At 36.6% G+C, this 27238-nt stretch overlaps 1 protein-coding gene across 1 annotated transcript in view; it reads right to left on the bottom strand.

Annotated features, from left to right (window-relative positions):
• UCHL3 (ubiquitin C-terminal hydrolase L3) overlaps positions 1–27238 on the bottom strand; it is a 42229-nt gene that overhangs the window by 5182 nt on the left and 9809 nt on the right. The window contains exons 2-5 of the mRNA XM_084283120.1: positions 24994–25122; positions 23112–23268; positions 22639–22724; positions 21479–21526 (exon numbers count right to left, since the gene is read on the bottom strand). Coding sequence (XP_084139246.1) covers positions 21479–21526; positions 22639–22724; positions 23112–23268; positions 24994–25068 — 366 coding nt within the window. The 5' untranslated portion in view covers positions 25069–25122. The remainder of the gene's footprint in view (positions 1–21478; positions 21527–22638; positions 22725–23111; positions 23269–24993; positions 25123–27238) is intronic.

The following is a 27238-nucleotide window of genomic DNA, read 5'->3' as shown; positions in this document are numbered from 1 at the left end:
AAAGAAAACTGTGAGGTGCACACAGCTCTATTCATCTCAGAGACTTCCGCAATTTAAAGGTAGCATCACAGGGCATCACCACTGCATGTCAAGAAAGGACTGAAGTGCAGTAACAGCATCAAGTGACTTGACATAAAAAAAAATGGTTAGACGGTAAAGATCTATCTAGCACAGTACCGTGTTGCCAACTGCAGCAAGCAAAAGCTTTTTCAGAAGAAAACATGCATATTGTTCTACTCTGCCAGCATGCACTCCCAGCACAATGTCCACTAAGCAGCACTTTTTGAATTTCCATGCCAAGAGCTGCATCATCACTGTTATGTTCGATAACAACTGATGCTCCTTTCCTCATGAATCTGTCCAGTCTGCATCTGAGCCCTGATTCAGAAGTAAGAATATACTGCTTGAGGGAATCGGAAAAAGAACCTCAGTTTATCTTAGAGACTATGGAGAATCTGACTTTGGAGAAAATACATATAATACATTTTTCCGCCATCCTTGCTCCTAGCCTTATGTGTATTTCATATAGTATTCAAATCTAAGAATTTGGCAGAAACAGATTACAGTGTAAAATGGATTATGTAGAACCTTACATTTACATCATGTTTTCAAGACTGGGTTAAAATTTTCCTTCTTTCTGATGATTGTGAAGAAAGACTAAAAGATGAAGAAATGTAGAATGATCAAACCAACAGAGTGAAGGAGAAGGAATCGTAAGTCCTTCAACAGATCAAAAACACCAAAAACCACAACATTATAGAGGAACTGCCAACAGCTTATGGAAATGCTATATAGTAAGTTCAAAAAGAAAACAACAGCAACAAAAAAAAAAAACAACAAGCACATACAACCTCCCCCAGTCCTCATTTGATTCCTCTCTGTGACAGTTAAGACAAAGACACCAATACCCTTTTTCACATTTGTTTCAGATGGCCTTGAATGCAAAAAGGGCATTCCTGCAGCTGCAGATGAAGATGCTATGAAAGGGACAAGAGGACCTTCCCACCACAACCCCAAGGAGTCTTTTTTCCTTATGGTGTATGTGAATTGCTTTTGAGAATTTTGTTCTAATGAACACCAAACAGTGCTAGGGCTTAGAAAAAGAAGCACCCTCAGAGTTCAGCTACCCCAGTTATCAGCTTCCCAAGATCACAAGTTTCAGTAATATCCCCCAAACCACACAGGACTGACTGACCACCAATAGGAATAGGTGTTTGATCGATCAACTGTTTAGAGGCATGTAAACCACGGCACTACATTGCCACCAAATCCCAGTGCAGCAGTATGGCTTCACAGCTGTTGACTTTTCAATGAAAGCTACCAACTGGGAAACCTGAACTCAAGAAATTTCAGGGTAAGAGGAAAGACTTCTACCGGTTAGTCTCACTTTATGAAGGAAATGGGTTGGCACTTCAAAGCTTTCATCAAACTAACGCTACTTGGGCTCAAATTGACATTAACTGGAAGAGCTCACAGTATCACAATTCTATTCCCATTTTCAGATTGTCAAGATTTAGTTTTGCTCAGATTTAGAACAAAATACATTTGCCCCTTTGACCATATTGAGGTTTTATTTATTTATTTTCTTAAACCAGCTTCTAGTAAGGACTTGTTCTCTAGAGAGACACTGACAAGTCTACATACAGGATGGACAGGGAAGCCATCAAAACAGCATGATTAATTTTTCTTAGAATTCATTTGAAGAGTTATAGAACGCTACTAGGATTCTGTATGTGCCTAATCTAATTATCATACTTCCATTAAGTGCTATTGCCACAACCCATGAGAAACGTTGTGCCTACATTTTACATTCTGAGCTGTAACAGAAAAAAACTACACAACCCCATAGAGAGGATGAAAGTTCTATGCCATTATTGAAGTTTCTACCATCAGCTCTAATGTAGACCATTTCCTTCCCCTGTGATTTCTTTTCATCTCATCTAGAATAGTAACAAATTTACTATGAAATAGATCTATCCCATTTCTTGAAAATTTGAGATTTCAATCACTTCTTTTATACTTTTCTATAAACACAAACAACAGCATCTGAAGAGTCAAGACAACCTAAAACCTTATGTTGCTTATGACTTCAGCAAACAAGTAACTGGATTAAAGTTTCCCAATGTGATGAATCTAATTCAGAATATTCCCACCCGTGCTGGGAAGAAGCAAAGACAACAATTTGCATATGTGTGCATACATGCGTGTGTGTGCATGCACACACAAAAAGCTGCCCTTTCAGGACAATTTCTACTTCATTGGGAAGCTCCAGCAATTCTAACACCTGAACCAGATGATTTTAAATATCAAAGGTAGGGAAAGAAGAGGGAATATCAGCTTTAGGGGGATGTCTTTCGTGGTTTCTACGAAAAGCTACACCTTTGGCCAAGTTTTCAGCTTTTAATAAACAGACTGCGGGAATGCTTAATAGAAAAAGAGAACATAGCTCTAAGAAGTCCATTTGCATGTTCATTACTAGGAGGTATTTTAATAGCAATTACAGAATTTTCTCTTTATTACTCTTCTTCTCAAAGACCACTGTAACATCAACATCAGCCAAGTGCTGGGAAAATCTGTTCCTTTGGTTTTCCACTTAGGAAGCCCACTCAGTGTGCAGAAGGAGACAGCAGATTTGAATGATCATTCTGAGGAACCAAGGAAGGAGAAAGACCTAAAAATCCAAAGATAATTGTTTAGCTAGGATCCAGAACTGACCTCTGGGATTCAAGATTGATTTTTCAAGTCTTCAGAACAGCTGTAGTACTCAGTGAATAAAAAAATATATATATTTCTTTCCCATCCAGAAAAGACAGAAAGAGTACAAATATCAGTATCTTGGTACCTTACGGAAGCTTATGTTTTTGTTTCAGCCTTACTATAAGGAAGAAGTTTTGGTGGTATGCATCAGTGGACATGACTTTTCTATTTTATCTCTTTAAAAGAAAAACTGAAAAATAATGACCAGCAGATTTGAAACAGATTTGAATAGAAAAGAATACAAAAAGTTTAGCACTTAAAGTAATGATTATAAGAACATAATTTTTTCTGAAGGTACTGAGGTAACTCTTAGTGATAATAATATAGCGTAACTTTGTGACACTCAGACTCATAGAGTTCACAGATTTTAGCTCACATGCTCAATGGGCAACTTTTCAACCTTTCAGTACCCCTTATTCTCATCATTTCACATTTGGCAGCTATTTTCTCTTGTGCCTTCCAACAGCTCTCTTTGTTATTAAAGATGTTCTAAGGTTCACGGAAGTAACAGCCAGCCAAAATAGCACTTCCAAGGTATTTACCATACAAATGATAACACCTTCCTCTTGTACTAAGAAGTTCTTTGATTTTGGCACCTTTCACCATTGTAAGCTGCCCTTTGCTCACGAACTACAACATTGTTCTTTCTTGTTGTTGTGCTAACTTTCAGAAACTCAAATGTACAATCTTAAGTCACTATCAGCTCAACTATATCAGCTGGTCTAATAAACTTCATTTCATCTCCTACAGTCCATCTTGCTAATACACTTATACCCTTATCATTTAGGAGGCACCATTCAATTTCTACCCATTTGAACTCTTTTGATCTTCATACGTTGGTAAATTTAGTATAAAACTTCAGCAAATCCACTAGTTTCTTTTCCCCAAAGCTGCGCTTCAGGAGCGAACACACCACTGGGGAAAAAAAAGTGTCTATCTTGCTCTTACGGCCATATTAAGTAACTCGTCATCCCATTCTGCTTAAAAATTAATTAGATATAAAAAAACATATGAAAACACATTCAGTGATACATGACAGATTTTAGGCAGCTTCTTCTAACTGAATCTTGTATTTTATTATTTCCTTACGCTGACTCTTGAGAAAATGCAGTGAAGCAAGAGGCCCCACAAACCGGTTCAGCAGAATGCTTTGTGTTACGGGCAGTGGCTAGAAAAACAAAAATAACAAAATAACAATAAAAAACACACTTGTGTTAAGTCAAGAAAATGATATCAAAAATCTGTCAAGTTATATAAGGAGGTAAAGACTGATATGGAAAATACAATTTTGCATAACCTTAAGGAACAAAGTTGCAGATGCATCAAACAAAGACTATTACAGGAGTAACTAGTAAGTATAAGAAAAGAAAAACTGTTTGGGGTTTAAGTGTACAATTGCACTCACAAGAAGAGAAATGAAAATATCTGAAGCGATGTTTGCACAAAAGAACAGTAGGTATGTTTTGGATTCAGTATGTTTTTAAGTAAAAGGGAAGAAGTGATGCCTCTGCCATTGGGTAGATCAGGCGTCTATAATTTCCATTTTGAAGCATGGGACATACCTACACTACCCTTAGGCAAACTTACTATGTATGCCTGTGATGGGCATTTGAATCCTGTGAAAATACTGCAATTAAAACAATGACCACTGGAATGATGATCACGAGTTTCAGCAAGATTATTTCTGACTCACTCTCAGGGACCAGTCATGTCTCTATTCATGCTCAATATACTGCAGTGAGTTTATTGAACTTGAGATGCTCTGAAGCTTAACAGCTGAACATGCACAGCTTACTTCAGATCAAGGTATCCCTTGTCCATCCGGACTAGGTGCAAAAAGAAAGGTGCAAAGCAACTGTGTCAAGTGTTGACCCAAAAACGGACAAGAAGTTCCCTTGTTAAGCACTGTCTGATGCATTTTTCTACCATGCTGTCCGTCTAAAGCTTATTAATTTTATGTCCCAAACTGTGGCTAAAACATGCAAGTATCAAGTTATGTAAATTCCAAGCTGCAGGACAGCAGCATCTGATTTTGAACAAGAGGATGTCAAGCAAGAATGTGAAATTCAGAGATGGGTTCCATCAATGATGGAGTATCTGGATGCAGAATGTTTATACAAATACACATCTACCTCTTAAATACATAAGCAAGAGAGATTATTCAGGAGTACACACTTCTCAAGAGGTAATTTTTATTTTTAAGAAACAGGAACTTCAGTCTGACACAGAAATCAAGGGTTGAGTAACCAGGGAGAAAAAATAGAGCAAGCTTTCTCATTTGAGAAATGCAAGAAAGAATTAAGAGATTACTGTGACATAAAAAGCTGCAAACATCTCAAAGCAAGAAGAGGCAAAAAAAACTACAAGAGGAGATGAACTGAAAGAGCAAGAGCAAATTACAAAGGTTGAGAAAAAGTCAACGTTACTAATAAAGCACGTTATTGTAGCTTAAAAATTCATGACATCTACTGCAATTTATTGTGTTTGCGCAGAACGCTTCAGGATTGTGTTTTCAATATTTTTTCTATAATATGGATTCCTCAGTCATCTGGAGACTTCACTTGAAAAGTCAAAGAAATATTTCAAGTATGGAGAGTCGTTTTATTTAAGAAAAGACAGTCTCTCAGTACCAACTTTTGCTCTTTGTTTTGAAACAATCTATTTAGTGTCTGTTCGTGTTTAGTACTAGAAATGTTCTTAAAACTACAAGGAGGTTCAGCTTTATTTTAAACACAATATATAGGAACACCCCCCATATTTGTCATTTTTTAATAAAACCAATATTAGAACAGTTGCATGCAATGCTGTACTAATGCCCAACATAATGTCTGCTTTTTGCAAATTATACTGATTTACATGTGGTTTATATGCCTTTGAATCTTCTTGGAAAGGTGTGTCACACAGAAGTGAAAAGACAGGTGTAGTAACCAATATATAATCACACCATATACTGTATTCAGTGATAAATCTTTGCATGTAGGACTTACAATTTTAATCTGCTAGACGGACAGTCAGTAACTTATCTTTGTGCCTCTTCAAATCCTAAGGTATCCTATCCAAATAATAGCATCAAGAAAGTTTTGTAGTAATTGGATTACAAAGAAAGCTAGATACTTAATAACAGCAATTCATAAGATGAGACCCTTTCCTTGACTCCTTACTCTTTTTGACATTTATCAGGATAAAAATATAAAAGCTGTAAGGAAATAGAAGCTTTTTGACACTAGTTTTTAATAGTAATAATATATTAAGAATGATTTCAACATCCGGAAAGACAAATCTGTATGAAATAGGAAATTTGGTCGACAGCATACTTGATTCACATTATTTAAAAAAAAAAACGACAAACACAACAACATATACCTCGATTAAGAACATCTAGTAACAGAGAAAGTGTGGCTGTTACTAAAAAAAAATGCTTAAAACAAAGCCACTCCCTGTTATGCTTTTAAGACCATTCACTTCTACACATCAAGATTTGTGTGTGCAGGTGCATGTGCACAAACTGAAAAAATTATCACTCCTTAAAAACAGGCAGAAAAACTACTACATCACTCTTTCAGCTTACTGTTTCTGATAGTGGTCACAGCACAGTTTAGAAATCCTAGCTATTCTGTGCACGTAACATTTTCTACATTTTCAAGATGTATTTGTGCCCTGCAGGTGAGTAAGAAAAAAAAAGTGAGGGGAAAAAAGGTTTTTGATGACAAGCTTTTATGCACTAGAATGTCTTCACCTTCAACGAGAAGGTCTGTCTAGAAACTGGATAAAGAAACAGATGTCAAGTGAGAAAGTAAGCGAGCACCTTGGAATTACAAGGAACACTTCATCGTATTGACACACTCAGGGATCATTAGGTGAGACTTAGAATGAAAGAAAAGGAGACTCGGTTTAGGATATGAGAACATAAACCCGGTCTCAAACAGAAGAAATAATGCCATTTGACAAGAAATTAGAAGCCCCTTTGTTTAGCACATCCAAATGAAAGATCATGAAAGATGAGGTGAAAAGAAGAGGCTGGATGTGGAGCCTATGACAAAAAAAAAGAAGAAAAAAAAGAAAAAGAAAACAAGTCACTTCATGAAGGGCAAGCTTTGTCTATGCTTTGAAAATGGTTTAGCACGTGTACTGAATCAAAAATACCTGGACAGCAAAGCATGGAGTGAGGTACTTTTGCTGTCCGACATGGGAGAAGGAAAAAAAAAAAAAAAAAAAAGGAAGAACGAAATCCTACGAATGGTTGAGAACAGATCCCAACAACAACCAAAAAAATGATGCCTTGAAGACTGAAGTTACATGGCAGAAAGCCATTTGTGTCAGAGTAAGAAAAGACTGAAGATGGACTACACTTACAACAGAATGAAGCCCAACAGATGGAAGGCGTATCAAGGGCCGCCAACGACGAAGACGGATTGACGGACTGGTAGCTTTTGCAGGACCTACATGATTACGTTTAGCCCAGGAGAGGGATGCAGAGTGACACAATGGAGAAGCCTTCGTTCTGCTGTGGCTAACCTGAGGCTGCGATGAGGATGGTGGTGAAGACAGCGAGGACGATGACGACTACATAAACATTAAAAAAGAACACACTTAGCCCACTTAAACTTGAAGTAACATACCCAGAAAGAAAAGATGTCCACTGTTTATTATACTGTCCTTTAACTGATCAAATCTACAGAGGCAATAATCAAGAACGCGTTGAATTTGAATGAGATGACAAAAGAACATTGCAAATAAGCAAAGACATGGTCCCAGTCTGACGTTTATCACCAGATAAAGTAGAGGTTATTCACACCCACTGAACTTTGTAATAAGAACTTAAGTTAACTGACTCATTCAATAGACAGACTGTTGGAAAGTGAGGCAGGAGGGGACTGAAGTAACATCTCATGGAAGGAACAGCTGAGAACAGCAAGAGTTATCAATCTTGTCTACAGCTACAAAAACTGTAACTCTTCTTTGGTAATTTGGGAAAGCTATGTTGCACTACTCGGGATTTAAAATGAATCAAGTAACTACTGTAGCAGAACCCAGGGTTTCTTTACTGTTCCATGCCTAACATAAAAGGAAAGCAAAGGAAAAGGGAAGCTTACCGTGGTGAGGTATGCAACTTCCTAAGTTTTTCACCTATTCTTCTAAAATAGCAGGCCAGTGGCAGTATTGCCATTAACACTCAGGATCCCTTTAGTATCCGTGGAAGCAGTAGGACTATGTTAAACCATTCAAATTGTTACTATTAGAAGAAAGACCACAGAAGTATTAAAAATGACTCTCAGCTGCAGCTGACAAAGTTACAGTAAATATATTAAGATCATAAAGGACCATTGTGATGATTTAGTTTTTGATCTTTTGTCCCACACAGGCCACAGGACCGGTAAAGTTTTGTTTGGCTTAGAACATATTCACAAAACAAAAACACTCAAACTTAACAATTTCTTGACTACCAAAATACATCAGAACAAGTCAAAATTTCCATCTGGTCTACAGCTACAGAACCAGTAAGCAATATTTTCATATAGTTTAGGATACATTAGTGCTAAATGACAAAGGTTGCTTTTCTAATCCTGTTTAACAATGATATGAACATGGAACAATGGTTTACATTAGTCCTTTGGGAGATGATGTCCTATCAGCGGCTTACGTCCAGCTGATGATAAACCTTCAGCTTATCATCTACCTTTAGTTTCTCTTCATGTAAAAATCCTCAACATCACCTTCAGTCTGTCAGAGAATCCCTGACCTTCTCTCAGGAAATAAATTTAATCTCTGGTGATAATTACAAAGAGCCTCAGAAGAATACCCTTTGGTTGGAAGGTAACCTGAAGGGCAACCCAGACCATTCCTATGAGGTCTCAAACTCACCATTAACCTAGTTATCTCTTGATCTTTACACTGTCTAGATTTTAACTTGCATTTTTATGTTGCCTTCCATATCACCAATAGAAATTGTTTAACATTACAGGTCTTGGAAGCAATCCCTGCAGGGTCCCAAAAGAAAACATACTTACACATTGATGACATCCCAGTTAGCTGCACTGAGACATGCCAGCTGCTCATGAATGCATTAAGGTTATGCAAGCAGAATAGCAACTGCAGTTCCCTAAGACAAGTCCCACATCATGCACTCAACAGAACAATTCTAGTAGACTTCAGAAACTGAGCATTAGGTAACTTTCTCTGAAAAACAGATTTTCACTGTTTAATCAAAGCATAAGCACCAGTCAAAACCATTTACTTTCTTTGTACCATTTTTTGAAGCATTTCACCTTCTTTCCTGTTCAATTTTCATTTTTTTCCTTTTCCTACCAAGAGTAGGACAATGAATTGCTTCTTTCTGCTCCCATATTGCTGACCTTAAAACACAAGGACAAGGATAAGAATTCTTCATGAAGAACAAGAAACAAGAACAGCAGCAACTTTAGAGCTCAGAGATAAGCATGAAGTATTATCAAGTCTCATAGCCTGTCCAGAGGATAGTTTTCCACAGGCTTGACAAACTCTTTTTTCCCCCCAATTAGATTCTGATTTTCAAGTATTCTGATCCACCCCTAAATCTCATCTGGTACTCATAAAAGAGGACAAAAGTATAAAATCTCCAATCCAAAACATAACTGCATGAAGAAAGAAGAATTTAGCTATGACAATACTTTTAAGAGTCAGAGAAGTTTACAGGAGTTTAATGGCTATTATACTTCATCTGTACTGTGTTTGTTTTTTCAAATTCTTTACACAAAATAATTTTAAATAAGACCTTTTACATGGCTTTAAAACAATTTATGCTCAGCTTGCCTAACAAAATTTCAAAAGGTGACTGAAAAAACACTGCTACTGAAAGACCTCAGTCCACAGACCTCCCTACATACAGAGGATCGACTTAAATTAAAACATGCAGTAGGGCAGAAATTTAAAAACTATGCAGAGGAGAAGTTCATGATTAAAGACAACATGCACCACATTAATGTTTCACCATTTTGTAAGCTTCTGCTATAAAAACAGACAAGATCACCAGTCTTCGTGAAATCTGCAATATAGTAACTGAAGTTTAACCTAGCTTTGATGCATTCTGTTGCTGATGGTGTTGTTTTTTTTTTTTCAGAGAAAAAAACGTCTTTTAGTATTCCTACTGTAATTACTAAGAAACTATAAGAGTAAACAAATCTTTAAATTTGGTATTGCTTAATAATCCAGGGATGAACAAAATTTTGAAAAATGTTTTAACAAAGTCTTTTTGACAGTCACTACCTTTACCATAATTTCTCACTTTTACCACTCTTCACGATTATACTAATTTGTTTTCTAGCTAATATTGTCAAAATAATGATAATACGTTAAAAATACCCCTTGCCTAATGAGACCAGGAAAGTCTTGAGGCTTTCAAAGACTAATTTATAACTTTGAATGCAGTTTAAGGCAACTATTAATGTTTACTACTTACTGAGTATTTTACCTCATTTTAAAATTCCATTCCTTGAATCTTTTTAACCTTTATTTCTTGTAGTAACGAGTACCCTTGTGAGTTCAACCACTATGAAGAGAAACCTTCTCTCCACTGAAAATGTACTTTTGTATTGCAAGAGTGAAATTTCAACAGACAGTAAATAGGAGCTCAGGCAAAGCTAAATTAATACTGGATTCAACCTAATTAACAGCACTGTAATAGCCATGAAATTCCATGCACTGCTTTAATAATAAGCACAAGTTAAGCTGCTGTCAGCTGAGGTTGTTTTCAACTGAATATTAGAAATACAAATATTACAACAGAATTACATGTCAGTATTAGTATGAAATGAATGCTAAATATACATTGCCAAATAAAGGATGCAAAGTAGTACATTCCACGTTTAATTTAAAATGCAGGAGACAAATCATAACTTTAAACACTCTATTCACACAGGACTCCTTAACAACTAGCAACCTGCAGAGAAAAGAATTAATAACTTCACAAGAAGAAAACATCACAGGAGCATACTTCAGTGCTGCAAATTGTAACAGGTCAAATATCTGAAGTGGTGAAAGAGAAAGCCTAAAATAGAATTGAATATTATTGTCAGATAAACCAGTAAGCACATTAAGTTAATTGTTTTAATAATGTATTTTAGCATTACAGAAATTAAGTTTTCATTAAATAGGTACCAAAAAAAAGGCGGCTCAGGCAATCAATTTCTGCCTCAATCAAAACCTTATTCCTATGTATAGTTGCTATTAAAGCCTAGACATTTAAACCTAAGATCTTAAGGAAATACCTATGATAACGTTACGCAGGCACTGAGATCCGTGCCTCTGTGCATGCCTGGAAGTGCACAACTTTGATAATGCTGAGTAGCTCAGGACCCAGCTCAAGTCCAAACCTGTCAGGCTCTAGAAAGAGGGCGTCCATCTGCTCATCTTGTTTGGGGAACTTGATGCAGCAAAGTATCTCAGTCTACGTGCAACACATTGAAGACCTGACAGGATCAAGTGGCATTTGGATTGTACAACCATTTCTTTCCAAGTGTAAGTATTTATTACTGATGGATTTTCTAGTGGTTACAAAAATTTATCTACCTGCAAGTTTAAGTTCAGGGCACCCCTGTCACTGGAAAGCCTCTGTCACCTCCCTCTCTAAGCCTCTAAGGAGGCTTCCTTGTCCATCACTTGATAAACTACGCTGGGACTGGGCCTTTCCGCTAGGACAGAAATCAAAGGAGGTTTGACTGCATATCATCATCACTGTAAGCTTTGGAAACACAAAGAGATAAAATGCTGTTGGTCTTAGTCTTTGCTTCCAGAACTAGTCAGATGCACAGCCCCTGGGATCAGAGGCCCTGCCACATGTTCTGCATACGCTCTATTGAGTCGATCTTAAAGCATGCAACACCTCCTCCCAAACTGTAGCCTCGTTAAACATACAAGTACAGTAAGCCCTGTAGTTGAGACAGAGGAATGTTGAGATGACACTAAAAAACGTAACTTTTCCAGCCAAATGAGCAACATAAGAGTTATCCTTGCTTTAAGATTACATTCAGAAAGGATACACTTAGTACCTATCATTTTTCCATCACCTTCTGAGCTCTTTCCTCACGACTGGATTAAGCATCATGTTTTGAAGAGTCTGTATTGCAGTACTAAGTGTAATACGTGTTTTTCTTTCTTAGAAGCCATTGTTCTTAGTATTTTTTCCCATGTACAAATTAAACCTATACTTTATAGTCTGAGAAGATCTTCCTCCTCTTCCTTCCTTCACCTTTTTAAACAGCATTTTAAGCCTCTTTTGGTGGCAGTGGTAAAGCTGTTAATTTCCTTCCAGCTTTTTTGGGAAGATGGAAGCAGTCAGAACATAGAAGAGAAGCCTGACAAAGGAAGTATGCCAGAAGTAAACACTGCTTCTCATCTCCAACAGCACACCACAGAAATCACCCAAGCAAGGCGCATTATGAATATTTCTAATGCAGGAAAAGCCTTTTTCCTGACTAAAGTTTCATTACATACAACAGTCTCGCACAACACGCAAATTTTCAGGAAATCAAGGTTCATTAAGTCCACTGCTAACAGAGCTACTAGCTTTCTCAACATTGCAATTATGAGTACTAATACATATGGAAACTGACTCCCTTTTAAACTGAATCGGGCTACACCTGTTAGCCAAACAACTTCTGCACCAGTACGGTTAATTAGTGCTTCTGCAGCTGATAAAATCTTAACAGTATTTCCTACATCAATTCAATCCAGGATTAAGAATGAACAGTATCCTGAGAGTAACTTCGCTAGAGGTATGGGTAAAAACATAGCTTAAAGATGACAAAAATGGTGAGATCAGAGCACCCAAGCTTTTCCAAAATTAGCTATAATTTATCTCTCTCAACACCTAAAATTAAGTTCTATGGCCTATGTTAGGCAAAAGTCAAGCTAGATTATCACAATGGCGACTTCTGTGATCAAAAATTAATTGAATTACAAAAAAAATCCAAATGTTGGGGAGCTCTGAAAAAGCTAGTTAACTTGAATTTTGCAAACAGTTTTTCCTCTTTAACACTCTTCTTACAACAAATTGAACGTCACTGTTGCACACCCAACTACATATGTTTGGTGTCCTTCTTCGAGGAAATTAGGTTGATGCAAGCAACATCAGCTCTTCATTTTAGCCTACTGGCTAGCTCCAGCTGTATGAGTAAAGCGGTAACTGTCCTAAGGATGGCATGTTCTTTTAGTTTCCCCAAATTAGTGTCTGGAGTGTCTGGAAAACAGGGAGTCAAACCAGTTTCTCTCCTGCCTGAGGAAAAAAATCTTGAATGTGAACTCAACCACAACCTGACATGATCAGCCTGCTGAAACACCAGTGAGTAAACATATGCCAAGAACCTGCTACTTACTGTCTCTTACATATGCAGTGCAAGAACAGCACCATAGCATTATGGATTGGTGACGTGTGATGCACAACTGTAAAAATATTTTGTTACTTTCACTTATTTACTTGCTCTTTGAATTCATTGGCTGCTTTATGGGTGCGAATATCCTCCGTAGTTCTGTTTTATCCTAAGAGCAGAGTCCCTTTGTACAGATTTTACAGTTAAGCATAAGATCCAGAATTAAAAGTTCAGAGCAATACTGTATTAATACCTTATTAGTTATTTGCTCAGTAGAATACAGAAATCAGATTGATGAATGCCTCACACACTGACACAAAAGTCACAGGACAGTGCAAGGAGTCAAAGACTAACCAAATGTAAGTTTCAAACTGTTTCACACAATTCTAGTAAGTTTCTTTTTGTTCTTTTAAAACACACTTTTTACAGAGTTGGCCATAACAGAAGGAAACACTACAGCTACACATTTCTAGGCAACATCACCACCTTTAGTGGAGGGATTACGTGCTTGTTTTGTAAAGCTAAGCTAGTCAAAAACTATCTTAGAAGCAGTTGTATAATTGGTTTCATATTCTCCTTAGATGTAAATGTTTCTTTACAACAGTGCAAGGATTATTCAGAACAAACACTGAGGAATATGGACTATTAAAAAAAATCCCACATGTTCTTGGCAGGAGTGAAAGGGAAGCTCCTTTATATTTCTGCTCTAACAATAAATTGCAATCCCCCAGGGAGTCAAAGATCTTTGGAAGTTCAAGTTTTACAGCAGCTGAGAACAGAGTGCATTGACGCTCCTTAGTGCTTGCCAACGTTAACAACTGTTACTGTGATCAAAGTCTAACTTAGTGCATTCCAAGCAAGATTACAGTTCTCAGGGCATGCTAAACAAGTTTACAGACTGGAGTTCACAGTTACGGTTTGAGTTAAGGAAGAAATCAAGCCGTTTGGGGGCTACCAATTTCAATTGATGTGAAAAATATTTCTAATCATACTTGTGAACAGTAAGCACATGTAGGTATACTGATGTGCACAAATACTTCAGTTCTTGGTAAACATCTGAGTCCAGTTCTTACTTATGACTCTGACAGTCAGATACCAATCTTGATTTTCAAAGGCTAGTTTTTCGATCATCACTATTTTTGAGAGAGGCTCAGTGAGGTACAAGAATGCTGTTTTCATTTGAAGTGGCAGCTCAGATGCAGCATCCAAGTCTGCTCATTGTGAAGCCTCATGTAGCCAAACATGGAGCTCTAATAGCCAGAGCTGTCGGTTGGTAAATGCATGTATACTAAAAAGAATGAACAGGAAGAGTTACGGAATCAATGGCAGTATCACAGGATCAGCTAGGTTAGAAGAGACCTCCAAGATCACCTAGTCCAACCTCTGACCTAACACTAACCAGTCCTCCACTAAACCATATCCCTAAGCTCTACATCTAAACGTCTTTTAAAGACCTCCAGGGATGGTGACTCCACCACTTCCCTGGGCAGCCTGTTCCAATGTCTAACAACACTTTCGGTAAAGAAGTTCTTCCTAACATCCAACCTAAACCTCCCCTGGTGCAACTTTAGCCTGTTCCCTGTTGTCCTGTCGCCAGGCACGTGGGAGAATAGATCAACCCCCACCTCGCTACAGCCTCCTTTAAGGCAGTACTTTTATACTCTGGCAGCCGGAGATAGCTGATACATTTTATACTCCAGTTCTGCTCCCTCTTCCATAATAACTAGCAACTGAAACACTAGGTTAACAGTAGGTTAAACTTCATTTAGTTAGATGTTCTCGATAGCCTCTAAGGAAGAAGAAAGAAAAACAGTAGTCTTAGAGCCCCTAATTTTCTCCCAAGAATTTAGACCACCAAAATCAGCAGCTCTTAACTACTCTCTAATCAGTATCAAGTACACAGGCATTTCAAGTGGCTATTTCACTTGTGTTTATTTGCTTGATTAAAACATTATTCTGAGTTACTCTGTAATACGATTTAAAGAAGTGAATTTCCCAAACATTACAAAATGACATTCTTCTAGTATTAATGCATAAAGCATGCTAAAAACTCCGCTGTCCAAAAACTTTCAGCCTCAAACATGGAAGTTTCCATATGCCACAAGTACCACACATAGCAAAAACTTCTATCATTTAAACTTCATAACAAAAAGTGAATGGAAAGCCATGTGTCAGCAGTTGGTGACACCTTGATGTCGCACAAACAGCTCATCCATTACTTAACAACGCAACTACTCGAATATTTGCTGTCCACAGTGGCAAAAGTTGATCAAAGTCTGGTCTGGTGAGTCTCCTCCTCTCTTTTCCCACGAGTTTGCTTCTAACACTTCTGTGCCAGAAGTAGCTCCTACAAGACCATAGGATGAACTGCTTCAGGAAGCCAGTGAAGACAGATATACATATATATATATATATATATATATATATATATATATATATATATATATATATATATATATATTTTTTTTTTTAGGTAGCTTGACAATCCAGAATGATTTCAGCTGCCACAGACACACAGCTGACTAGAACTTCAAATACTGCTACCCAAATAGTATTTGGACAAGTGAAGCACGTCAAAGCCTTCAGAAATGCAGAGGTTGGATACAGACCATTCTCTAGACCTAATCCTTGACTAAAGGCCAATTAGTCTTTTAAAAAAGTACTTCAAACGGGACAGCTTGACATTTTCTGCACTGTGGAACCGAGCTGCAATGAAGCATAGTTGCAGAGTAGTTGATATGGATGTCGGTAATAAAGGAGCAAAACAGAAGTACCTTGCTACTCTCATTATTATAGTCAAACATTAGAAAGGTAATTTACTGCAAGTATCAACACAGATAGTATTTTCTACCTGGAATGACTTTCTGAAAGCTATCATAGCAAGTGATCCTGATCAGTGCCATTAATTGATATATTATTTCTTTTTGGATTTGGTAATAACTTCTTCATTAATGAACACTGATGGCTTATATGGATGTTCTAGCATCCACAGGCTGTATTGTCTTTTTATTATTTTAAAATTATTTTTGTAAGAGAGTATCAGAAATGTTAAGATTTATGGTAGCAGAGGGTTTTGGCCATTTCTGAACTGCTGAAGAAGGCACTAGAACAACAACAAAAAACCTCACTGCTCAGCAAGACGTGACAATACAAAGACCAGCTTAAAAGCGTGTGCAGTTCTGCAAAGACGCAGGTCTTATTTCCCATTATCTTCAGACATCCTATAGGTATTATAAACAAAAGTACACGCCCAACAGAACAATAAGGACATGTTAGCTGAACGATCTGGAGTAGCTGGCAACTATACCAGTTTCATTATAAGCTGCCTTTTAGGGAGAGGGAAGGGTTTGAGAAAGGTAGTGATCTGTTAAAATAAATAAATAAATAAATAAATAAAAATTAAAAAAAAGGGAAAGGTTTCCTTTTTGTTCCAAAGTACATGGTTGTTGCATCTGTAAAAAAATCAACAAAGAAATAGATAAAAAAGAGATAAATAGATAAAATAATATTTTATCTAAATAATAATAATAAAAAATAATAGATAAAAAGAGATAAATAGATAAACTCTGCTGAAAGCTGAAACCAGAAAACCTGGCCTTAAGCCACTAGATCCTTCCAGCTTTTATCATAAAGATTCAGATCCTTTTTTGGCATTTTCAGATAGGAAATAAATGGCATTTGAGAAAGCCTAAGTTTCAGGAGCATACATTTTAGAAGAAAAGACTATTACAAGAATTTTACACTAATTGCTCTCATTCCAAATGGCAATGGAGCATGGGACAAGAATCCTATCACCCTTGAAAGCCCTAAAATCTAACACTATGTTTCTCCAACAGAATTATTCATGGATTTTCCGGTAAGTAATTTTAAACAGGCATATAATTTTAAACACAGAAATACTTGCAGCACCATTTTATCTATTTATTTGCTTTACTGCAGCAAGAAAGCAAGCCATGGATCCAACGAATCCATGAGTCTTAACACCAAACTTGAATCAAATCTGGTCCAAAATCTGGCCTAAAGGACTAACTCAACTTCACAATCTTTTCAACTTGCAAATATGAAATTACTGAAATAAAAAAAACACTTAACTGTTTTTACAAATGAACTTTCTTTTTGAAAGAACAGAAAACATATCAATTTTAAGAAAATACACATATTTTTTGACAAAAAAAAAAACAAACAAACAGAAAACTATCACTAAAATTCATTAAAAAAACTCACATATTTTAACGCTAAAAAAAAAAAAAAAAAAAAAAAGGCTACCACAAACACTCAATTCTAACCCAGTCTATAGTTGGCCTGAAAGGCTTTGAATGAATTACCAGAAAATTACACGAAACAGCTAGGAACACAGGTTTATTCTTGTCCTTGCTGCTTTTTAAACAAAGTGAATGAACCACAGCTATGAAACCTCGGAAACCTGGCAAAGCACCCCTCAAGACAGAGCATTCTAAGCCAATGGACTGAAACTGACAGCTACAGCGATTCATCTTAATACTTTACCTAAATAGATCGTGCATTAATGATAAATTCCAGAAGCAAACTGGCCACTCTTACTTTCTCTTCTAGCAATCACAAACTGGAGTGTAGAATCTAGCAGTCCACTAATATTAGACTTAAGAAAGTATTATCCTGTCTAATACCTTCCCCCTCCCCACCCACAACACAATTTTTCTTTAAAATTTAAGAATCACAGAATCATCTAGGTTGGAAGATACCTCCAAGATCACCTAGTCCAACCTCTGACCTAACACTAACCAGTCCTCCACTAAACCATATCCCTAAGCTCTACATCTAAACGTCTTTTAAAGACCTCCAGGGATGATGACTCAACCGCTTCCCTGGGCAGCCCATTCCCATGCCTAACATACAACTTAAATAGAACAAGAGCTTGTAACATCGGTCTGATTACAGACTATTTTAAACCAGAAACAAAGCCTACCCACCCAGACAAAGGAATAGATGAAATACGTAGATACTGGAACGATAGTTCTGCTTCACTGCTATTACTTTTAACTGTTTATTTCTAGGTGCGCTCACTTTATTTCCAGATTTGAAATACACAACAGAAACGATAGCAGAAAATCCAGTGGCAGGCTGAAAAAAAATCAAGAAGCCACTGAGACGACAAAAATAATTATCCCGATTTAGTAAGATTGTCAGGCTTTATTTACCATTATAAAAGGCTGAATCCTTAAACATCTGAGAAATGAAAGCCCAGAAAAAATATTTTCAGAGGAGAACCTGTCTGTAATTCCTCACTATTTTTAAACCTTCAACATCCCAAGACTCCGCAAAATTTTACTTTATCTCATGACACCACGTAATGGCATGTTTTGCTTGGAGGAGGGAAAGAACAGCATCTTGAAAACAGCTGCAGTTGCATTGTCTCTTAACTGAATTAGCAAATCTGACTGCCATACTTGCCACTTTTGGAAGTTATTCTGTTCACTGTTGAGCTTAAGCAACGTTTTCAGAAGAATCTGAGCCGACAGTAGTATGCAACACCTATCTGAGGGACAGGCAGAACTACCCCCAGAGCAACCTGTTCTGTTAGGAACCACACAAGCCAAGGTAATCATGCTAAAAGAGTAGGCCTTGTGTACTTTCTTATCTTTAGTTCTGTGGGAGACCTGGAAAAAACCTTTTGCTTGCAAAGCTGCAGCACTTACTATCATTAAGCAACTACGTAAGTCACTTTATTCAAAGGAGATTTCTACGAAAAGTGCCCTTGCTGTTCTAGGGATGGAGGGAACAGGGGGAGCAACAAAACCAAGAGAAATAAAGGAAGACAAACATATTCCTCCCCAGCGTTCTGAAAAGAAGTTTAAATTCCCAGGAAAGCAGTCCTAGCAATTACAAATATGCAGGAGGAATAAGATTCCATTCTTTCTTGATGCAAAAGCAGTAGTAACTTCCCCTGCAGGACGAGTCAACATCGTGCACGTATGATATGCATATGCTACCATCAACATTTTCAAGGGCATGCTGTTCATCAGTCCCTTCACCGTTACATGAAGAAATACACAGCAACAGCCAAAGAGTACCACTGCAAGGTGTAAGACTGGGAGATCGACTCACCCCGACCCCACATTACATTTCTCAGCACATTCTCATTTCACGTATTTTATTTTGCTTAAAAAGAATTGTACTTTACAGGAGAAATTGCTGTGCTTTAGAGATGAAATGGGAGGCCTCGCTGCCTACTTCACCACACAACAATCGTAGGACAGGATCTTCAGGCAATTGCATCTTCCAGTATAATAAGTTATTTGTTTCTTACTTCTTTGATTGATGGATCAAAGGATATTCAGAAAAACACTCCCAGGACATGTATTGAGTCATTGTACTGTTTCAACTTTGGAAACAGAAGGACAGGAAAAAGTTATTTTACCATTCTAAGGAACATCCACATTGAATTACTTCCAGATTTAGCTACATAAAATGGAATAACAAACATTTGGAAAGTCCACTACCTATTCAACATTTTTGTTTAGGCATGGTTGCTGAGACAATCTTGTAATTTTTTATTATGAAAAAACATCTGCATCTTTCCACACAATTTCTTAATATTTTGTATTGTAATATCTTCGTCAGGAAACCAATTAATTTGTGGAAGTTCAAGAAGCTAAGTGTCCCTTATTAAGGGAATCCGTAATCAATTAGAACCTTCCTGAATCTTTATAAAGAAACCCTCAGGAACTATGTAAGCCTTCATCTTCTTCCCAGTTATTCCATAATTTCTGCCAGGAAAATGCACAGATGAACTATTCTCTGGATGACTGCCACCGTACATCAAAACAACTAAATGTTATTCTGTTTTGCAAGTATCTAAGGAAGAGATTCAGAGTCTTCAGTCATTTGCAGAACAACCTCCACAACCTCTCTCTTACTGAGAATCCTTAGAAAAAGGCCATCTAATTTTTAAAAGAAAAGAGACAGGAATTTTTGAAGTCTCTTATTTAAAAGAGGAAGAGAAATCCGCAGCTGCATTGATGTTTCTTCCTGAAATATAGAACCTTCCTTAATTGATTTAGAGAAATAAATAAGAATTTGAAAGAAAATAGAAGACACATGAATGAAGGTCAACATTAATACTAGAAATGATTCAAACAATTCTCTTTTCATCAGTCTTTAACTTAGAATGAGTAAGTATACGTTTCCAGATGGCAGGGTGAGGGGGAAGCAGAAAGGTCTGCTTTGCTTTCTTCTGCCATGCATAGAAGACATAGCACAAGCTTTAAGAAAGAAAAAATTCACAGTACCGGAAAAATTTAAAAGAAAAAAGCATATGAGCCACTGAAGTCATAGGAAAAAAAAAAAAAAAAGTGGTGCTGGCAACAACCTAATCAATTTTCTTCTGTGGAACAGATACTGAAATCTAAACCAGAAAGATGGAAAATCACCTTAATAATAAGGAGGCAAAAGCTGTTGAGTGGCTTGCTTATGCCTTCTCAGTGACTGACACAGCTGTTCTGCTTCCAAATCCATAAGACTAAAGATACACTGGCACAGGAACTTCAATAAGCACTCACCCCTCTCCTGAAAAAGGATTCAGAGCAACGAGACCAGAAAATACCACATACGCTCCTCAAAACTTCACAAAGCCACTTATTCACCTGGCATTAACCTTATATTTTGCTCAGGGAAACTAAATGTGTAATACAGATCCTTCCAAAATTGATTTAATTTTTGAGGTTCTGTTCCCATATTTGATGAAGTACAAAGTACAACACTGAGTGCACAGAGACTTTAAGCTCAGTCCTATTTTACTCGTAAACACAGATAAAGGAGCATTCTGTAGTACTGATTAAGCAGCACAGCAAATTTCTTTGATCCTAAACATGTTTTTTTTAATTTATTTTATGTCACTCCATCTGTGGTGATAAAAGCTTACGTGTATATTTCACAAATGGTGAAAATTTATCTGAAGTAATATTTGTACACAAGTGACACAAGTACTGAAGCATTTCTTTTCCTGAGATAAAACTTTTCAGACTCTTACACAATGTTTGTTCCACTCGTACGGTTACTATGGATCCTACATCTAGCTATGAATTTGCAACATCCTGATCTCAACTTTCACTAAAACATAATTTCTGGCTCTTCTACTCTGAAATACAGCTTGAAAAGATCATCTGTGTTATACAAAGGCTTGAAAAGAACAATACAAAAAACTGTAGAGCTTCAAGTTCGTTCCCTTGCCCCTCAACGTCACTTCACTTTGTGCCCTGATTGTTGACGGATGCTATCCTGAAAATTAAGCAAAAATCTCAGTTTTTCTGTAAACCTTTACTATGATTGTTTTAAGCTCCATTATATTCAACTCAAAGTAGTTACTAACAAATAAAATAATAATAATAAAAAAAGAATACCTCAGTCTGACCTTCATGGGCACTGGATTCATGAGTGACGCGAATAGCCTAAAATTAAAGCATATTTCAATCAGACTTTAAATGAGAGACTTAAATTATTTTTAAGAATCATTGCATGCTCTTCTTTTTAATCAAACGCCATAGCTGTCATTTCTTTTGCTCAATGCTTGTAATAGATAAATAAAGAAATGAATCAGCAAATAATCTCCACTTCCAAGGATCTCAAGAGGCAAGTGTTTCAGCTTCATCAGATTCAATTCAAATATGTAGCACTTTGTTACTGCAGTTCAACACAGAACAGTACTGGCAAGTGGTTTTGATATTTCAGTTCCTGGCTTAAGTAAACAAAACACTTTAGGTAGAAGCTGTGATCAGACAGCTTGTATCCAACATTTCTGCAGATAATGTCCTCAAACCTCTGCTGTTCCTGTTTGTTATTTCTTCCTTGAGGCACGTGTTAACAACCTTATTCCTGAGGACTTCACAATAAGTTGAATTTGAACTCAGGCTTGGAATTCATCAATATTTTCATTCTGATAGAGGATCATCATTATCATCACGAGCAACAGCATGATTCTCCCCTTCCATCAGCGGCCAGATCTTTCTGTCACACATCCTTTGAATCAGCACTAATGATGATCCAACTAAGCACTCGATCAGCTAACTCATCTAACTGTTTGTCATGGGGGATGGAAGGAGAGGAGGGACTATAATTCTGTCAGATCAGCTCCTTGTGTGCCCTGAAGAGCTACAGCCAAAGCAAGGTGACTTGAAGGCATAAATGGAAGGAGACGGCAGGACTGTCCTTTCAGCAATAGCCTAAGATCAGCCTAAATTGACCATTAAACTGGATCTTGAATCAACCGAAGTGATTGTGCAGACATTACTCATCCACTTCAAAATCATTTTAAACTAAGCCAGTGAATTAATATGGATGAAGAACATTGACAAAATCCATCCTGCTGACTGAACTATGGGCTGGCAGGAATACTTTAAACCACCAAATCCATTTTATGTTTTTTTTTGCAGCAGCTGTCTGATCACAAGCTCACACGTAAACTCAGATTGTTTAAGTGATCCACTGGACCAAGTCCAAAGGACTTGCTCATGCAAATAATTCTTATACCATTTTCAAAGAGAGTAAAAAGTACAATACTAACTTCATAAGTTTCTAGATATTTGGCCCTTTCTTCAGGAGTCATAGATAATGAATCTTCTAGGAACTTTTTCAGTGATGAATTAGTTTCTTAAAAATAAAAAGAAGACATAACATTAACATATTTGGAACCATGCTTTAAATTCTACATTATTCAAAGCTAGAAGAATGCTTAAAACCAACAAAAGATTTAAAGATAATAACTACATCATATCTGTAAGATAATGAAGGCTGACTGCACAAGGAAATGCTACCTGCTGCAGTTTGAAGTGTTTTCAGTGTTTTAGGATTAGTGTGAAATATTTTTTTTTTATATAATTATAAGCAGAAATGCTCTTTCAGTAGAGATGAACAGTTATATTCAGAGAAAATAGTACATATCCCAACCTTCCCTCAGTCCTTTCCACAGTGGTAAGGGCAAAAAAAAAAGAGGGGGAAAGTACAACAAAAACAAGCAAGCAAATATAAAACACTTACCAAAGTTCATTTTATCTCTGTTGTTTGCAATAGCATGAATTAACCCAATTGTTCCACAAGCATTGTTGATGGTCTGCTTCATGAAATACACCGATGATTTGACATCTTGCCCCTTAGCTTTTATTCTCTCTTCTTCTTCTGTTCTGAAGGTTTCATACTAGAAAGAAAGTTATGGAAGTTTCACCAGTAGTACAAATAGATACTTGTTATGTTATCCAAGCAAAAACAATTTACATAAGTAACAACTACCTAATGAAACCAAAACCCACTTAACACAAGTGGTCCAGCAGCATATGCAGACTTGCCTAACTGAAGAGCTCTGTTATCAGGTCTTATAACTAGCCAAATCCAGTCACGTTTAATTCATCATTTTGAAATGCGTTACCTAACAGCATTTCAAGAATGTTCAATATTAGCACCATCTCTCTTTAATTCAACAAAAAATGTTTAAGGACAGAGGTCTCAAAAGGCTTATCAAGCAACCACTATACTTCAGGTGTTTAATCAGCATGAACCATTCTTGTAAGTTCCACCATTTTACATTACTTTATACTCCTGGAAAAAACGTAAAGTTCATATAATGTTCAGAACAGGTCCTTTAAAAGACATAATCATAAGGGAAAGGTTTATTTCCTTTAGTAATAACTCACAAAATACTGAAGTATATGGACTTTTTACTTAGGTGTGACAAATGTAAAGTTTGAATGTGAAACAGAATGAGGAACTCTTCCTGAGAAATTTCTCTCAGATTCTATGCACTGTCAGTGACAAGCAGAACTAAGAAACTTCTCCAGCATCATGATGATTCCACACCTGCAGCTTGTCTCAACGGTCCAAACGTTCTAAGTAAATAGCAGGTGCCTTTACAAAGAATTTTAAAGCGACAGCACTTGTACAAGATAACATAAATAGTCTTAACTGAGAAAAAACGGCCTTAAATGTATTAGAAACAAAATCAGATGAAAGAAGGTAAACAATATAGCTGCCATTCATTCCCTGTCCCCTCAAAAACGTTGCGAATGCTGAAAATACCATTTTGAGCAAAGGTTGGACCCGATCACTTCAAAGTGTCCTTTCTAACCTGACTTATCCCTTAATAAGCATTCACTGGATCAAGCTATTCTGTCTACAGCCTATGATGCCGATTAAGTAAGTCATCAATCTTTAAACTGGACAATAACCCTAAGATTATCTGTATGCTAACAAGGGTATTCAGCTCTACAACTAAGTTCAAGCAAATTGATGCACACTGGGGGGAACAGGGGTGAGGGAGAATGGAAGGAAGCGGCAAAAAGAAATATATACTCTTCCATCTTAGGAATATTCTCCATCTGTCCCAGAAATGAAAGCCATACTGGTACTGATGACTGAATTGAAAATGGATTGATGTTTAGTCAGTACAGCAGTACTCAGGAAGTAGTTGCATTTGATAGAGTCTCACACACAACCTTACTTTGCTCGTGCTATTGTGGCTTTCTGCTAAAACTACGTGAAGTACATTTCTCTTTACTTCTATGTTAGTTTTTCCCACTCTAATTAAAACACTTAACAATAAAGTGCAAATAAACACTCAAAATAAACACTTCTTTTTTATCAAAAGAAAGTTCTGAAGGAAGTATTTTCTTTATTTTTTATTTTATTTTATTTTTATAATTAAGAAGTCTCTGAATAATGTTTAAGCCTCATTTTGATTCTGACACCAAGACACAAGATTTACAGATTCACACAATGGTTTGGGTTGAAATAAACCTTTGAAGATCGCCTAGTTCCAATCCCCCTGCTATGGGCAGGGATTTTTTTCCAGAAAATCAGGTTGCTCCAAGCCCCATCCAAGCATTAATTTACAACAAAAATGATATAATGGTTACTAAAAAACTTTTACCTTTTCTGTTATCGGAAAGAGAAGAAGCACTGCACATACTGGTCTTGGCACCATGCTAAGCAGTTCCGGTTCCATACCATAGACATCTACAAATTGCCAGTCAGGATGTATACCTAACTGTTTGAGAAACTGAAAAAGAAAATACAGAATAATATTAAATGAGTGAGCTGGTATACTTTGTAAGAAAGAGTTAATTTTATGTTATGGCACACTCAAATCCTATTTTGAAATACTACATTTTAGACAAAAAAATACAGATGTGGGAGAACTCCATGTATTTTTGAAAAAGTAAACATTTCACAACTCCCATATTTCTACTAGAAAAATCACATTCTGTAGGAAGATCTCCAGTCACCCGGGGTTATCAAATCTAACATATGGAAAGTGTCCTGATAAACAGCTAGAAGTTTAAAATGCCTGAAAGCAAACTTGCAGCAAGTAATATTTCTCTGCTCTCCCTAACGAAAAAAAGAACTGTTAACTTCTACAGCATTTCTTTAGCCAGCTCTTCAACAAATCGCAACTCTGCGGTTTCCAATAATGTTCCCAAAAGCAATACAGTAGAAGACCAGAGTATTTTGCCTATTCTTTCTTAGAAGGAAAAGCTTCATTCAAAGCTTCATTGTACTTCCTGTACGATGCTATTTGAGGAAACCTCTTTATTGATACATTTGCAGTCAAGATGTTTAAGAAAAATAAGATGGTAAAATGAATCATCTACGCCTTTCTCTTCCTTCCAAAATTCACCCAGTGAGCAGATTCACAAATACACACAAAAGAGTTCAAGTAATAGTTACACCATGTTTGAGTAGATTCACACCTATATAGATATGCCTGTAAGAAATATAAAAACTAATCTTATTACAAAAATGAGGATTTTATTAAAAAGAAGAAGAAATGTCTACTTCTGATACAAGATCCCTTCAAATACCAATTTCAATTCATACTAGGCAAGAAGCAAGGTTACGGTATTTCAGGAGACACAGCCAGTGGTTAACCCCCAATATCTAGAGATACGAAGGGCACAGTTTCTAGAAAGGGTGAATAGACTACATGTGTTTATGAGTACAGAAGATTATCATTAATTTTGTTTTAATCAGCAACATTTAGGAATATCTTCTAAAAAGGGGGAAACAATAGGAAATATGAAATAGAAAATATAGAAATTAAGAAAACCAAGGTGCAGTTTGCAGCCAGTATTCTGAAGATAAAAATAAAATAAATTACACTTTACCATTTTAAATGTATTCCTCTCTTTCCACTCTAAGGCAAGAAATCAAAACCAAGAGCAACTTAATTTTGAAAACAAAAAGTTAAAAAGAGAATCTTTGAAAAATTACATATGGGTTCTCTCTGTACCTACAGAACCAACCTAAACCGCCCACAAAGCCAGTTCAGTATTTGATTGTCTGCACTGCAAAACATGGAGACTTTCTGTTCATAATGTAATGCCACGTAAAGATTTTTTTTTCCCCATTTTCATTTTTTTCCCCGTGTTTCCACTAAAAATGAACAACACAAATTGACCATAAACTCAAAGAGCAAAACGGGAGGTGAAAGGAAAAGTGTCTCTTACCAAGATGTAAGGAAGATTTGGTCTCTTATGTATGGGTTTGTGAGACTGGGCACAAGTCCACGATCGAGGCTTTGAACAGCTTTCTAACTGATGTTAACACAAGGTAGCCCTTATGTATAACAAGAAAATTAACTCAGGAGATTGCTTATGTAATACACCAAGATCTTTTGGTTCTATATCACCTTTAAGTCTTGCCAAGATTAGGAATAAAGCCAAATCACTATCTTTTAATGAAAATTATACGGAGGGAACATGTGAGTTTTTACTAGCTGATAGAACAGTAAGAATTTTATTTTTAGTGTCTATTTTAACCTGCCAAGTTATGAGGATAATTACCACTTTGTGAATGACAGAAGAAAAGTTCAGAAGGAGAGGGGAGTACATGTAGCTGCGTTAAAATATTATTTGTACTTCAAGTGCTTCTATGATTCTAAGCTTTCCATCATTTTCCCTGTTGTGACTCAGAACTGTGGTAAATGTAACACAACTGAAAAAACACTGGTTATTATTTTGCAAGATTACATGAAAGAAGGGTACAAAAACCCAACAAAATAAAAAGACACCTATGGAGAAAGTGACCCCACAACCAGATGAGGCAACACTAAAAGAATCACATTAAACTACTGAATAAATAAATGATGCATATTCTCTTGTCTTGTTGCCTTTCAC

The sequence above is a fragment of the Netta rufina genome (genome assembly GCF_964035555.1).
Source record: "Netta rufina genome assembly, chromosome: 1".
Taxonomy (NCBI): Eukaryota; Metazoa; Chordata; class Aves; order Anseriformes; family Anatidae; genus Netta; species Netta rufina.
The sequence above is the reverse complement of the archived record's forward strand: the minus strand, read 5'-3'. Positions and strand labels throughout refer to the sequence as shown.